The sequence below is a fragment of the Strongylocentrotus purpuratus genome, unplaced genomic scaffold (assembly GCF_000002235.5).
Source record: "Strongylocentrotus purpuratus isolate Spur 01 unplaced genomic scaffold, Spur_5.0 spur5_scaffold_16, whole genome shotgun sequence".
In the NCBI taxonomy this organism is placed as follows: domain Eukaryota; kingdom Metazoa; phylum Echinodermata; class Echinoidea; order Camarodonta; family Strongylocentrotidae; genus Strongylocentrotus; species Strongylocentrotus purpuratus.
This window is the reverse complement of record NW_022145601.1, coordinates 8,877,802-8,894,148: the sequence shown is the minus strand read 5'-3', so window position 1 is coordinate 8,894,148 and position 16,347 is coordinate 8,877,802. Positions and strand designations below refer to the sequence as shown.

Sequence of the window (16,347 nt, the reverse complement as noted above, 5' to 3'; positions counted from 1 at the left end):
TGTTTGATATACATGTACTGTACATGTATATATCAAAAAATTAATGTCAAAAAAAGTTTATCTAGTATTTCACTTTTTTAATCATGCATATATGTACTTTATATCGTCCTAAAATGCAACCAGTGTACAAAATCAAAAATTTGTAAATTGCAAAAATTCTGATTAAAAAAATAAATATATAATATATATTTATTTTTTTTTTTTTGGGGGGGGGGGGGGGGGAGAGGGGGAGGGTGTATTTGCTCTCTCCAATATAAGAGTGCGCACATCACATGTATATTCCAGTAGTTTAAATGAATCAATAATTATTTACCGGTACATGAAATGCTATGAAAATGGAACTGATTATTCTCTTTTAATTACATTTGTTTGTACATGTACATGTACTTACTGTACATAGGCTTTCGTTAATTGTCCAATCTAGCACTTGAGAGAAAAATGAAGTTGTAATCAGCACACAAAATAATGATTTAAAGCAATTTAGGTACAGTGTACTCATCAAAACTATCTAACAATACTGAACAGGGGTGACAAGTTTATACTGGTGATCGGTTTCGCAACAGGAAACGATGTGGAAATTGAAGGCTTAGCCCGCCCTCGGCTGATAATCCTGCGAGATTACATTGGTAACAAAAGAAGTCTGAAATACTGTCAAAACCTTCATCAATATATAAAATGGATGGGTAAATATAGCTTTTGAAGGAGTTTTAGACTGAAAAGTGATCTACATAATTATACACCTACATGTATGTAAATGAAAGATAGTTAAATGTACTTCATGGGTTGTTGTTGTTACAGTGTATGTTTGTTAATTATGTATTATTATTTTATGATGGTGGTGATGGTGGTGGTGGTGGTGGTGATGATAATGATGATGACGACGACGATGATGATGATGATTATGATGGTGATGATGGATGGTGATTGTGATAATGATGATAATTATAGCTGTTGTTGTGTTGTTACTATTGTTGTTGTTTGTGTTGTTATCATTGTTGTTGATACAACTGTTTTTCTGTTGTTTTCATGCCAGTTACCCAGTTATGACCTGTGTGGAGAGAGGCAACTACAGATAAAATACCTTGTGTAAAGACATGTCAGGTTTACATTAAAGCTTATCTGCCGTAGTTTATAGGAGGGATTAGACTGCCCTGCAAGGTCACTGGACAGGTGGTTATCTCATCAACTCAGCTCTCAGTTAACATAAGAAAAAGAGGATCATGGGGGACCAATGGTCACCGATTAGTCATTGTTTGTTATATAGAGGGTGCAAGTAGCTACAAGTAGTGCAGTGGGCCTTTAAATGTGCATGTCCACCATTCCCCTCCCCCACACAAGATTAAAAAATAATTGTAATATTTAAGATAATACTTGTTTTATTCATGAATAATTGTACCTTTTACATTCTACTTTACACATTTGTACATGTTTTCTGTATTATATTGTATTTTATTTGCACTGTAAAAACATTTACAATTCAGCTTGTGATTGCCAATCTATTTTAATAAACCTCGATTTTAATTGAATAAACCAAATCTTTACATGTTGTATGAAGCAGGGATGGAATACATGTACCAGTATGATGTATGACAGTCAGTATTATTCCCTTCATGAATATATATTTTAGACAGACCTGTTTCTAGGTAGACTACCCCCCCCCCCCCCCCCCAGCCCTGCATCATTACAACAACACAACTTAGAGACCCAACTAGAAATTGTAAATCAATTGAGCCAATTATCGGGCCCATTGATTTAATTAACAGAGAAGTGATCAACAGAATAACCAGACAGAGATGTGAAATGGCTGTATCACAGTAGTTTAACAAGAGAATCTTACCATATGGTTTCCAAGAGTACACACTCGAGTGTGATGCGTGTATTAACTGCGTGCTATCTCGTCGTCTTGGAGTGCGGTAGGAGAAAGGATGCAGCAATGTTGTCAAGTGCTTGGGCGTCGTGGGAGTTAGAGCCGTCTTGAATTCAGAGGGCAGTGTTTCTTAACTCTTACCGTGCCAAGTGGTCTTGCCTGTTTCATTTACAGTGTATACCAAAGAACATTTTGTTTTTGTTTTAAGGCTGAACAAAGTGCTTTAAAATTGCTTTACAGTACAGAGTAAAGAGAGAGAGAGAGAGACACACAGAGAGAAAAATGTTAGATAAAGAGCAAGATAGAGAAAGAAAGAGAGAGAGAAAAAGAAAGAGAAAGGGAAAAAAGAGACACAGAGAGAGTTAGAGAATATGTGGGGGGGGGGGGGTGGCTGGGTTAATGAAATGGTAGAGAAGAAAAGAGAACAGACACAGAAGACATGGAATGGAGAATTAAATAAAGACAAGAGAAAAACCATACTGAAGACTGAAGTGAGGAAAAAAATCAAACCTACATGCAAAGAGAAAAAGTAATACAATGAAGATGCAGGAAAAAAAAGGAAAGGAGAGAAACATGTTTAGTGCACATAGAGAGAGATGGAAGGTTGGGGGGGGGGGGGATGCATTTACCTGCATTTACCTAATGTTACATTAACATCTATGTACTTCAAGCTCAACCAAATGCCTGCCATGATGAATCCAATATTATTAAGTGCGTCACCAATCTCATGTTCAGCCGTGTGCCTTAATTTAGTTGATTTGCAGTTAAACCCAGACAAAATACTCAAGCCCTCTCCCCATCCTCTTCATTATAAGCTACTTTCGTTTGTGAGCTCATAGCATGTTCAGACTAATGGAAACTTTTACAAAACTTGTTTAAAGAAACGTTATGTAAAAATTAATTGTATAGTGAAAAGGGGTGTAAGAACATTTTTTAATTTTTTTTTTTTTAATTTTAAATTAATTTTTTTTTAAAGAAAAAAAACATGAAAAACACTGCTAAAATGGATCTATTTCTGATTTTAAAAAAAAAAATGCTGGCGGCTGTCTTGAAAAATAGCCTGACTGTAAGGGAAAATTTACCGAGCGGCCATTTTGAGCTGCCATTTTGAAAGAAAAAAAAAGGGCCTCCCTATTTTTCAAAAAGGCAGGACATTCAACATGTTTTTTTTTATTTGGCCTAAAGACTGGATAACAAGTTTGTATTAAAAAAAATTGTAAAAAGAAACTAGTGGTACAAGTTGTCATGACAGCAGGGCAATCATCAGTGCACGCTCTTGATAAGCTCCGCCCAGTTTTACGGTTTTCGTACAATGCTACGTTGAAAATTCAAATGAGAATAGGACCCTGATCCTTCATTGAGATTTCATTTGAAACGTTGCTTAAACCTGAGTTTCACCATACAGTGTTTCGTTATGCACAGTTTCTGTATAGAACATTTAGACTAGGTCAACTTAATTTATACTTTTTGTATGTCTGTACAGTTTTTGTTGTGTGAATGGGGGTCAGTGGCTGTCACTGATTTTAAGAAGAGATATTTGCATTGTCCTGAACTTGATAGACAGGGAGCTCATGTTTGTGATATTAGGAAAAGATAGCACTAATGCAAACACTTTGAGGGTCAAATGATTCTACATAGGCCTGTTTTCATCAGCTTGAGTTTGCCAAATACAGGCCTGATAAAAACCTGATTTAAATCGGTTTCCCGATTTTTTCCCAATTTTCTTTTTTTTTCTCTTCTTTTTTTCCCCGATTTTTCTTACTCAAAAGACTCACAAGGGGGAAAGTTGTTAGATGCCATTTTCCCCCCGAATCCTCTTTTTTTTTGGTTTTAATACTCAAGGGGGGCATGGTTGAAGGAAAACATTTAAAAATTTTTTTTAGTACTCATTATCACCCCTGCAAATAACCCGCTATTTTCAGACTCGGGGGGTATTATCCCGAAGCTCAAAATTGCGTCTTCACCAGACCAATACGTTCATCACAAAGTAGCTCGGGCGGGCTCAAATTAGCCGGATATTTTGGAAACGAGACCAATATTTTTCTGGATATTTTCTCCATCAAATATACCGCTAATTGCAACTGCGGGCTGATGAAAACGCAAATTAAGTGGTCAATTTGTGATCGGGATATTTAAAATACTTGGATAGTTAAAATAGTGGGTTATTTGGCAAACTTGTGCTGATGAAAACAGGCCTAATGTATATGCTGATCAGACACTATTGTGTGAAAAACAATGATTTTGTAGTGATATACTAAGAGATTAAAAGCAATGTTTATTAAAGACTACTCTACACAGCTGACATAGATTTTCCTCAAATGAGATGTTTACTATTTTGTAAATTTTCAAAGAAGGAAGGTTATAGTTACATGTACATGTATATGTGCAAGTATATGATTACAATGAGAAACACTTAATGGTTAGCATATATATACCCCAGGTACTTGTATACATGTGTATCTGCAATCTGCATAAGGTCTCAGCATTGCAAGTATTTTGGAAAGGAGTTTGCTCATTTGTTTGGTATAATGAGGTTTATTTTGAATTTTTTCTTCTTCATACGGTTTATCAAATCATCTATTGTTTGATTTGAGTATGGTATATTTTTCCAGATTTACAAAGCAGTTCAACATTTACACCAAATCTTTTATGAGGTGATATGGGAAGTATGAGAATGAAAGTGTCATTTATGAAACAGAGATTTAATTATTAACTTGAGTCACATGCATGAAGTTTTATGATAAGACAAACTTTTTAAAGAGTTACATGTAACAATCAGGAATTGAATTCCTATTTCCTTGTTGAAAAAAGAAATGTTTTTTTTGGTCTTTTTCCTGAACTTCCAGATATTAAAATAAAACTAATTTAATTAAAATCATTCACTTTTCACTAGAGATTATAAATTGTAATAAAGAGTTAACTGGTGTATTAACTTGACTTGCTTAATCAGTTTGATTTATCGCTTAATTAAATTGTGACTAAAAGAAAGTCAGTCTTGGTTGAGATATATATCTGAACCACCGTACATGTGCAACTGTAGGCATGCAATATAATAGTTCATGAATGAATTCTATTTTCTCTGCATGGTAAATTCCATTACGATAATAAAAAGAGAGCCATTAGATCCTGTGACATTGTGCCTCTGGCACCGGTCCACTTTCCTAGTTTCCTGAACACCCTGAATCCTCTTCCTGCATTCCGAAAGCTTGGCTTGTTTTCTGTTTGGATTAAAAACATGGTGTTATTTTTCTTCTTCCCCACACACAGGGCAAGCCGACGAAGTGAGAATCGGCTGACGTTTGAAAGTTGTTCCTGTCGTATGTAAACATGCCCCAGATCAACATGTGAGCGTCGTCCACCGGAGAGTGTGAACGGAAGACCAGAGGCTGCCTCGGGTGAAAGAGAATTAATCTTTTGTAGCCTGCGGAGTGGAAACCAGTCCAGCTTGTATGTGGAAGACGGAAACAAAAAGGAAAGCTTGGTTGGTTTAGGGAAATTTGGACATATCCTCCTCAAAATCCCCCCTCCCTCCATCTCACATTAATACCCTCCCCCCATCTCGCCTAGCCCTGCAGGTTTTTATCAATCTCCTGGAATGAAGCTGGAGTTTAAATCTGTACAACCTTGTTGGATTGATTGCGGTAGCTTGATTTAACTTCATCTCTGCCTCACTCTCTCTCTCTCTCTCCATCAAATGCCTCCCTAAAACGCTCCTCTATTTATGCATTCTCCGAGAAACCAGCCGTAACCATAGCAACCATTGAGGTAGAAGGGACGGTGGAGTTGCACAGCTGACGTATGCATCCTCGCTCTTCAACCATTTTTTTTCCATCCTCCTCCTCCCCCATCTCTGGGTATTCAGTCGGATGCTGCCCAGTGTAATGCAATTGGATGATCTTGAGCGTGAGATAGCAAGAGATTCGGGCGAGCAGTGCGAGGATTGCATAGGATTCTCGGGTCAGGGTGCGTGCAGAGCGACAGAGAGCGAGAGTGAGAGTGAGCGAGCGAGCGAAGAGGAGGCGGCGGCTCAGAACACTGATTTTCATTTGAGGGCATCAAGCCGAGCTGGGCAGGCAGACTGATGTGCATGGACGCAAAAAGACAACGGGGAATCCAATACTGGAACGTAACGACGACGAAAGCCTGCCCAGAGGATTCTCTTACACCTTGTGTACATAGACAACTAAATTTAATTTGAAACAGTGTGTGTGTTTTTGTGTGTACATTTGTCATCAAAGCAAGGAGAATACGTATTAAGACATTCCTGCTTTACGCGCCCGGGAATAAAGAGAAGATAAATTATTTTGAAACGAGAAGATTTTATTGCTGCCGTGATGTGACAAATGAAATGATATCCGAAACCATGGTGCTTAGAACTAAAGAACAGAGTAATTAGATGAGCAACGTGTATTCTTCCAAACGAAGCTATCAACAGGCAGGGAACAAGTAATTGACTATCCATACTCGGCAACGGCGGCAAGTACGGTTGTACACTAGGGAACTGTTGCAGCTGATTATCCACCTGTACATGTATCTATAGCAAGCCAGTTAGTCTCGGCTTTAAGGAGAGCAGATCATCTTTTTCTGTTTTTATAGACTTGAGATAAGAAACTCAAGATGTCTTCTGTGAAAGTAGCCGTCCGGGTGCGACCCTTCAACAGTCGGGAAGTGGCACGGGATGCCGCCTGCATCATTGCTATGACAGGAACAACTACAAGTAAGTCTATATCCATTCTTTTTAATAATAATAATAATAATAATAATTTCCCACTAAAATTTGTTCTCGCTTTTTAAAAGAAGTCACCTTTTTTCTGACATTTCCCCCTTTTCCCCCTTCTCATGGTTTTTCTCTTCTCGACCCACTCACTTTCTCTCTCTCTCTCTCTTTCCCTCTTTCCTATCTCTTCATCCTCCCTCTCCCTCTCTCTCTCTCCCCCTCTCTCTCGTTATATATTTCTCTTTGATATTTGCTTATCTGTCTCTGTGTCTCTTGCTGTTTCAGTCTGAATAGAGAAAAAGAAATGGAAAAAGAAATGAATGAAAAGGAGAAGACAAATGACAAAGTTAATGCCTTTTAATTCTTAGCAGAGAAGCCTGAAAGGGAAAGCTGATTGAAAATGAAAAGTGGAAAAAGAAGAAGAAAATAACTAGAAGAAGAAGAAGAGAGAGAGAGAGTGAGATAGAGAGAGAGACAGAGAGAGAGAGAAAGAGAGACAGACAGAGAGAAAGAGAGTGAGAGAGAGAGAGAGAGAGAAGAGTGTAATAGAGATTTAAGTTTGAACAGAGATTTAGGGATGATCAGCTCTTCATGTGCATGTAAATTTCATGTACCGGTAATGATTAATTCCGTAAATTATCTGCATGCTCTACTAATCGCCTTCATATGAACCTGCAGTCATGCATTTATAACAGCATAATTATGTTTATTTCTAGCTTTTGCATAAAATATGAGCCGCACAACTTTGGGCTTTGCACCTTTTACAAGATTAATAGCAAAAGGTAATTCACTCCCATTGCAATTTTTCATAACGATGTGCATACTGCAATCGTAAACACTATCAATTTCAATTGATTAATTAAGGTGACCAATTAGGAACAACCAAAGCATGATTCATCATTTGTCACTGATAGTTATAGTACTGCTACTGCTGTGGTAAAGTATTGTACGTGTACGTGTACAGTGTTCCATATGGCTTAATGGACCATTTTTTTCTGTCAAAAAATCAAACAATTCTCCCAGTCCTTTCTGACTGATTGCTCGCATGCAAAACTGACGACTCTTATATTCATATTCTTTATTTGCGTGACTAATGGGCATTTTTAGAATTTTCTGACCCGTAGTTTGTGCTAATGTCATTGGAGCCCTTGATTCAGCCATTTATTGCCTTGTTTGCCTGTATGACTCAGCCCCGCTATGGCAGTTTTCTGGTGCGGTGGATAAAAGTAGTCGTATCCATGTCATGTCAATTTAAGGAAAGTCTCCCTAAATGCAAAGCAATCTTATCTTACACGTACCATCAATGATTATAATTTAAAGCAAAACAAAGACTCCAAACCTTTGTTATTGTTTACATTTTAAAGCAAGTTTTGACTTCTTTAAAAGACATGTATACATGTACATAAATGTTAAAAAAAAGAATTGGCTAGGAATTTTGATTGCTACACTGTAGATGTTTAGTGCATGATTAACAATTTGCAAGAGATTAGTTTCAATTTCAACTATGGAATCAGAAATGAATTAAAAATTCTTGGGAAAATTTCACTGAATACTGTCAGAGGTCAAACTTGAAGGCTGTATATTTTTGTCAAATACAGGTCTACATACAGGAAATTATTTTATTTTCATTGGCCTTCTGTCAACCTGTGTCGGTTATTTTTCATTTCAAGTTCTTTATTCATTAAAAAAGTTCCAGATTGATTTTATTGGCTGAGTCTTGCTCTACAACTTTTAAGCAAGCACTGGGCACTCGTTTGGAGCCTAGATTGACAGTGTGGCATGAGCGCATTTTATACAGCACATTTCTAATAGCTTGTTTCTATGGTTTTGATTGGTCTATAGTGTAATCAGAGAGCTGAGATTTTTAAAAATCTCCTCATGACCTTAATAATAATAATAGCTCGTTCTTATATAGCGCTTTTCAGGACCGGAGGCCCTCACAATGCGCTTTACAGATAAGTATATTATTACCCAGGTCATTGGATTCAGGCTTACCCGCACACAATGTATGCACATTCTCCACTCCCTGGGGAGCATTCCAGCCAGGCGTCATTTTTACATGCGCACACTTGCTAATCTAACCACATTAGCTTACGCATCCTACCGGGTACGCATTTAACACCTGGGTGGAGAGTGACAAATGTAGATCAATGTCTTGCCAAAGGACATTAGTGCTGCGGCTCCCTGATACCAATACTAACATGATAGGGTCACAGGGATGTCTTTCTTTGTAGACTAAATGTGTATGTACAAACAGATGGATGGCAACTACCTCATTTTGGTTACTTTTGTATCAAATAGACACATACTTTTGAAAGTTTATTCATTGCAATGCTCTCTTTAATGCAATAGTGTGCATCTGCATTTACCAGAGTGGCGCAACGCTTTTAGGCCCCATTGTCGGCCAAACAACAAATTTTTCATCTGCTGCATGTACGTAACCCACATGTGTATAGGTAGCCTCCCCATGATCTTTCAATATGGAACTCTAGTAGCATGGGTCGAAGCTGAAGAAAGTAACCCGGTGTTTAACAATAGAAAGAATACAGAGTTTTGCAGACCGTTTCTTTCAGGTCCTGTTTTCATAGGGATTTAGAATTGTTGAAAGGAATTTTAAGGCAGATTTTCTCAGGGAAACACCACTATTTAAAGGCACACTGCCATACTTGTAGCTACTTGCTCCCTCTATATAGAAAACTTCCCCAATCGGTGCCTGTTGGTCCCCCATGATCCTCTTTTTCTTATGTTAAATGAGAGCTGAGTTAATGAGATAGCCACCTGTCACAGTGACCTCGATGGCTCGCTGTGTGGTCTAATCCCTTCTTGCCCAGTAGTGGTGACGGTCTTTAAAGCTGAACCAACATCTTAAACAATCCATGCCACATTGTGTATGCAAGCCCTTCTACTGTATGAATACATGATATTGATAAGAATAAAACAAAGTAAAAAAATAGCATCATTGCCGTTTTCTGTTGACCCCTCCCCTCCACCTGAATTATTAGCTTATCACAAGTTCTGCATCATTGCCATAGTTCTTGTTCCGTGACAATCTTTCTCTTCGATCATCCCCTTAATTTCTTCCATTATTTCTCAATTTATCTCCTTTTTTTATTCAAGTATTTTTCTAATGTACATGTACATGTACATCTGTATGTCATTAAATATTCAATGTGATTTGTGTTTTTTCCTTAAAATTTCTCCCCCATCCCAACTTCTATTTTGCACTTGTATAATGTACATCCTCATGATATTCTTATCTATCCATTTCTTGGATTCTTTCCTGTTCCTTGCTCTTCCCTTTATGTCTACTATTTTTCATTCTTCCTCATTTCCCCCCTCTCTTCCCCCCTCTCTTCCCCCCCTCTCTTCCCCCCTCTCTTCCTTCTCTCACATCCCCTTTCTTTTCTTTTTTCTACCTTCCCTTATACACTGCCTTTTCTGCCCCATCTCTCTCCTAATAGTTTGTACCTTCTTCACTTCCTTTCAATTTTAATTTTCTTTTTTCTTTTTTCTCTCTCCCTTTCTTTTTTCTGTTTCCCTCCTCCCTCCTTTCCTCTATATATTTTTCCTCCTTGCTTTAAAGGTACTATGTCCCATTTGCAGGCCCCCAAAATGAAAAAGTTCAATTCCAACTGCATTTGAAAGATAATACTTATTTAGAACTTCCCTAAAAAAGGTGGGGCTTGAAAATGTCTTCAAGTGGGAAAATAATGACTATTAGTTGTCAAATCGACTTTAGGGCTATAGAGCCCAAAAGTAATAGTCTTGATTTTCAGACAATTGTACCGAATGGTCATACGTTTTATGCTGCGCAAAGATTCAATCAGTTTAATCTTGGCCATCACAAGAAGTGGGTTATTGATGTAGACAAATGCTCATGTACCCTTTACAACTCTTGTCATGTACAGTATGTTATTACCAAAGAAGATAAAAAGCCAGTCAGTCACTCAATAGTGTCTGACAGTGAAGTCTCGCAAGTAAACGGGTTTCCTTGCATAATTTGAATATGAGGACACTGCTAACGTTTAAATTTCACAGATAGGACATACATGTACATGACATATTCATAATTCCTGCAAAGTTCTACAGAATTTGAGGTTGGCTGCAAAAGGGACACAGTACCTTTAATAGTTTATACCTTCTTCACTTCCTTTCTATTTCAATTTCCTTTTTGCTTTTTTATCTCGTTCCCTTTGTTTTTTTCTTTCCCCTCTTTTTAAGTCACTTTACCTTTTATGTTATCTTTCTTCTTTCCTCCTCTTTTTCTTTATCACTTACCCCCTTTCTCTTTCTATTTCTCTTTCGTTCTTTCTCCTTTCAAGCTCTCTTTCTCATTGTATTCTTTTCTCTCTGATCTTGCCCTCTCTTTCCTTTCCTCGCACTCTCCTTTTCCCCTCTCGTGCTTTTTATTCCTCATTCTTTTTTCCTCTTCCTGTTCTTTCTAATTCCCTCTTCTCCTATTGCTTCATCATTTTACTTTCTTACCATATTTCCCCCAAATTGCATTCATTCACTAATTTTTACTTCCTAATGAATCTCTATTTCTTGTATCCCCTTTCTAATCTTTCAGTCTGCCATTTGTCTTATATCCCTCCATCCACCATCCCTTTATCCATCCCTCCCTCCATCCATCCCTCCCTCCATCCATCCATCCATCCATCCATCCATCCATCCATCCATCCATCCATACATACATGTTCATCTATCCATCCATCCATCCAGAGTCCATCCATCCATCCATCCATCCCTTCCTCCCTCCCTCCCTCCCTCCCTCCATCCCTCCCTCCATCCCTCCATCCATCCATCCATCCATCCACCCATCCATCTATCCATCCACCCATCCATCTATCCATCCATCCATCCATCTATCAATCCCTCCATCCATCCATCCATCCATCCCTCCAACTATCTATCCATCCCTCCATCCATCCCTCCCTCCATCCATCCATCCATCCATCCATCCATCCATCCATCCATCCATCCACCCCTTCATCCCTCCATCCCTCCCTCCATCCTTCCTTCCTTCCATTCCTTCATCTTATTCTACATCTTCCTCCACTGGAGCATTTCACTGCCTCCCTATGCTCTATTAGTCTGCCAGCACAGACCCTAATTCGACACATAAAACGCAAGTCCATAAAGCCTTGAGCAGAGCCTAGCCCTGTCAGTCTCCGGCTTGATAAGCTAAAGAACAGAGCCTATGGTGTGCACTAGACCATGCATTACGCCAACTAGTCTCTTAGTCCAGACACTCTCTTACGCAGTACGACTGACATGGGTCTGTGCCTTGAGACTAGCGCCAATGCACCTCCTACATGTAGGTGCATCAATAATGCATACCCACTCTCTCTGACTCACTGCTCGTTACGTTTCATTATGAATTGCTCTAGCACCGTTACCACGTATCAGCAGCCACCATTCTGCATTTTAAATGATCCTGCCTCTTCCCATTAGCATCTTTCTTCTACACAGATCCTAGTAAGATCATCATCATTATCCCCGGGCTTAATATTAGTCATTTATCGATGTTTGCACAATTGAAGTTGTCATTTAGGATGATATGACTTAATTTGAAGTTACGGGTGATGTTCTTTCCAGAGAATCCCGACATACATGTACTGTACCTGTAAGGCAAAATGGTACCGGTATTATGAAATACTGTTTTATGTTATATGTCACTAAACAATGTTTAATGATATGGTTGGCTTTGGTCGGGCAAGTCATTTTGAAATAAGAAAAGTGGTTAGAAATTATGGAGTCTTGTATACTGCTCATGCCTGGGACATATTGCCACTCCTGGCGCTCCATCATCCTTACGCAGGATGTTCAGCACGGCTGCTTTTACAGCGCCCAAACATGTTCAGGAATTAATTGATGTTAGGTACCCATTCACCTCACCTGGGTGGAGTGTGCCAAATGTATACCGGTATGTTTGTAGATTAATGTCTTGCCAAATGCCATTAGTGCTGCTAAAGGGATTTGAACTCCACGCCTAATAAACAACACCTCTACACTTATATCGTATTCAAACTCTGAAAGCTCTACATGTACATATTTGTTCACGTACATGATGTACTATAATACTTACTACCTCCAAATTGATATTCCACTCGAATTTAAACCATGGCTTGTATTAGATACATACATGTTCATGTACATACCGTACTGTACATGTAAATACAGTAAAATGACCTGTACTACATGATATATATTTTCAGAGCAGTACCAGTAATTGAGTGGTCATATGTATCTTTACTTATATTATTGACATGAACTTAATTTCAAAGACAATATTCAGTCCTACATGTACAGAATATACATGCATAAAGGATAACTGTATGCACTTTACAAGTGAAGATCTTTTGCTTGTGTGGAGGCCAATCTCTACCTCGTTACATTCATGTCCAATACATGTGTATCGCTGTGATCACATGACCTTTGCAAAATTGGAGAGGGTTTTGTATTGCAACCTGAAATTGAAATGGCAATATGTTCGAATTAGCTCTCAGTCGCAGTGTAGATGTGTAGGTGGTGTGATCACTGTCGATCGCGACTGTCTTCAGCCATTTTACGCAGCTGAGCTAGGCTACATTAATTGCCTTCTTCGGGTGTGAAATTGGAATGTAATTAGCATCATGATCTCCTCGGCAGTGTCTCAATTCAAAAGGTGACCTTAATCACTGTCTCCTACACACCGTGTCTTCTACACACCTAACATCATTGCTATATTTAAATGTACAATGTACAATGTACAATGAATGTAGATCAGGGGGGTGTTTCACAAAGATCCTAAGTTGAACTCATCTCTAAGTTGGACTTAACAATTATAGAAAACCGTTGCATCTATCATATTTTGTAAAAATTATTTTAAAAGGCAAGAAATGTTGATTCAAATCCTTCATGTTTTTTGTTATCAAGGAGATTTCATGTTCTTGATGTGGAATCTATAAAAAGTCTAAAATACTTAAATTTTCGCTTTTGAATATATACTTTATTTTAAGTTCAACTTAGGATCTTTGTGAAACACCCCAGGTTGGCATGTTGAGCTTACCTCTAGAGCCCACCTAACATAATTTACAATCCTTCTACGATCAAATTCTCAAAGAAATGGCAGTTGATTAGATATGGAAATTGAAACAAAACATCGTCCCGATCGAGGATTTGAAAATGATGTAAATCTAACAATAACAGTTTTAGTCCTTTTAAGCCTTCTAGTCGGTGTAAAAGCCTAAAGTAATTGACGATTGCAAGACTGTAATGCCGTCACAAAGATTCTGAACTGATTTGAAAATCCTCCTTCACTGATTTTATTATTTACTACTATTATTTTTTTTCATTGTAGTCATGTTGTATAATGTGTCGTGGGCTTTTAATAGACTACATGCAAATTTAATGTACAAGGAAAATGATGAGAATGGGATTATAAATTAAGACAATTTGTACAAATATGTTTTGTATTTTTACTTATCAGTGAATGTGTAACTAATAATAATTATAAACCATTCTGATATAGCGCATTTCACAAAAATAAATTTAAGTCCCTACATGTACATGTACATGTATGCACTATAGAGAAACTACATAATGTTTTGATCATTAGGACTACATGATACATTAACATTTCATGTTAAAAGGGGGAGGGAGAGAGAGCTTAAAAGAAAGATATGTCACAGTATGAACATCAGAAATGAATTTATAATTTCAATTAAAAAAGGCATCAAAGCATTGCTAGCAGAATATCAATCAATTCGTGATTAGTTATGTAGATACAGTATGTAAATACTGTGGCAATGAATACTTGATAAGCAAATAATCTACATACATTTCTGCTCGTTGTCAACCCAGCTGTTTGACTGTATTGTCTACTGATACATGATTAAATGTAGAGTACACAATTGGACTGTATGCAAATTATGCAATCTACTGTCTTTTTAACAATGTAAATAAAGTTGGCTGCAGGCCTTCATCTGGACTACATTTGATCTGAATCAATTAGTTTACAGTTAAAATGTCAATTGTATTGTGGCAGATTGATTTTCTTTGTACTTTGTTGCTTTGTCTGTACAGACTTAATACTTGTTCAGAAGACCTGTGCACCCATGCATAGTGGGAATAACATGCATGTAATAAAAAGAAAAGGGAACAAAGAAAATAGAGTATGAAAAAGCCAGACAGCTGTGAAGATAGAGATAATGAATTTAATTAGGGTAGTCAATAGTGCCTTAAACATGTCATTAGGATATTTTTGATTTTTGTTAGATTTTAAATAGTGCTTTTAGATAATAGATTCAGAATAATGTATGTGTCAAAAGTTTCATAATATTCAGGTTAATACATTTGATATACAATGTATGACCACCTGTCATTTTCCCATTTCATTATAGTGTCAATAGTTCAGACACAATCTTTATTTTTGTATTTCATATTGACACTTGTATTTACTTATCTCCTCATCTCCTCCTCTTCTGTAAAAAGCCATATATTGACCCCTTTTATTTAATTGTATTATGTTTTCATGTAATGTAAAGCTACATGTAGAAGTGCTGTTATAGATAAACTGACATGCCTGTATTAAATGTAAGAAAAAAATATGCCAAATTTAGTGCACTAGCTCCAGATCGAGGGCAATTAGATTCATTTGGCCACCTTTTTAGAGGAGTTATTCAAAGACTGAATTATTTCTTTTTCAGTCCAATAGGGTAAGTGCAGAATTAGAACAGGTCTACGGGTTCTCAGACCAAGCACTGTTGTCTGAAGTTATTGTGCCTCTTGTTATGCTTGCTTTTATGCAATTTAATTTACTAAACTTCAGCAAGCAACCAGGAGACACAATGGCTTGTAATGTTGTAATGCAGGATTAATATGTTACCACAGTATGCTCATGAGTGCTCCAAATTGATTTTGAACCCAGGACCTGCAGTTCCAAACAACCTTCCAATGACCTTTGAGCCACTGTTCCTCACGTCATGCTTTTGCACCTTGCAGTTTATTTAATTTGCCCAACGTCAATCCGTGGATCATCACGCTTAACTCGGCCATGTATTAACAGGCTGGGATCTGGATACGACGACGACCGATAGATGCACTCAAAGTGTGGAAACGATTCATTATTATGATAAGCCCTGGCTCCCTCTCCTACCGCCTCACTGTGCTACGATGACTGATAAGGGTCATAGCCTTTTCAGACTAGACAAATTGATGCGTTTCTTGTTTAAAGAAACGTCATATGCGGGTGAAGAAGATAGTCTTGAAGAGGTCAGTTGAGGTGACAGCTGGCTGATCATTAGTGCATGCTCAAGACAAGCCCCACCAAGTTACGATACACGATTTCCGTTCAATACATTCAGATGAGAATAAGACCCTGATAATTGATTGAACTTCTTTCTTTCAAAACAATACTCAAAGGTGCATTCTATAGCTAAAGAGTAATACACAACGTTTAGACTAGAAAACATAACAATACATAATTGTGCAGCTGTCTAGGGTTTTTGTGATCACTATACAATTAATTATCGTGGTGTGAATGGGAGTTTAGATATCTTCATCGCTTCCATCAAGGCCCTCGTTGGTCTGCGGACACTCAACATGGCCCATCAGTACCGGTACGCCTTGGTTCTGATTAGATAGAGACTGACAAGTGTTATTGGAGCTTTATCCTGTGGTACTATATGATCCGCTAGTAGTCTAAGTCCCAGACGTAATTAGGTTTAGTAGATCAAGTGTTATTGGAGCTACATTGTATATCCTGTGGTACAATATATGA

The 16,347-nt window shown here is 37.7% G+C and overlaps 1 protein-coding gene across 13 annotated transcripts in view; it reads left to right on the top strand.

The window, feature by feature from the left end:
- Nucleotides 1-16,347, top strand: part of LOC576875 (kinesin-like protein KIF1A) — a 136,856-nt gene that overhangs the window by 3,389 nt on the left and 117,120 nt on the right. For all 13 annotated transcript variants that reach the window (XM_030986719.1, XM_030986718.1, XM_030986715.1 and 10 more), the window contains exon 2: nt 5,135-6,584. In XM_030986719.1, coding sequence (XP_030842579.1) covers nt 6,485-6,584 — 100 coding nt within the window. In that variant the 5' untranslated portion in view covers nt 5,135-6,484. The remainder of the gene's footprint in view (nt 1-5,134; nt 6,585-16,347) is intronic.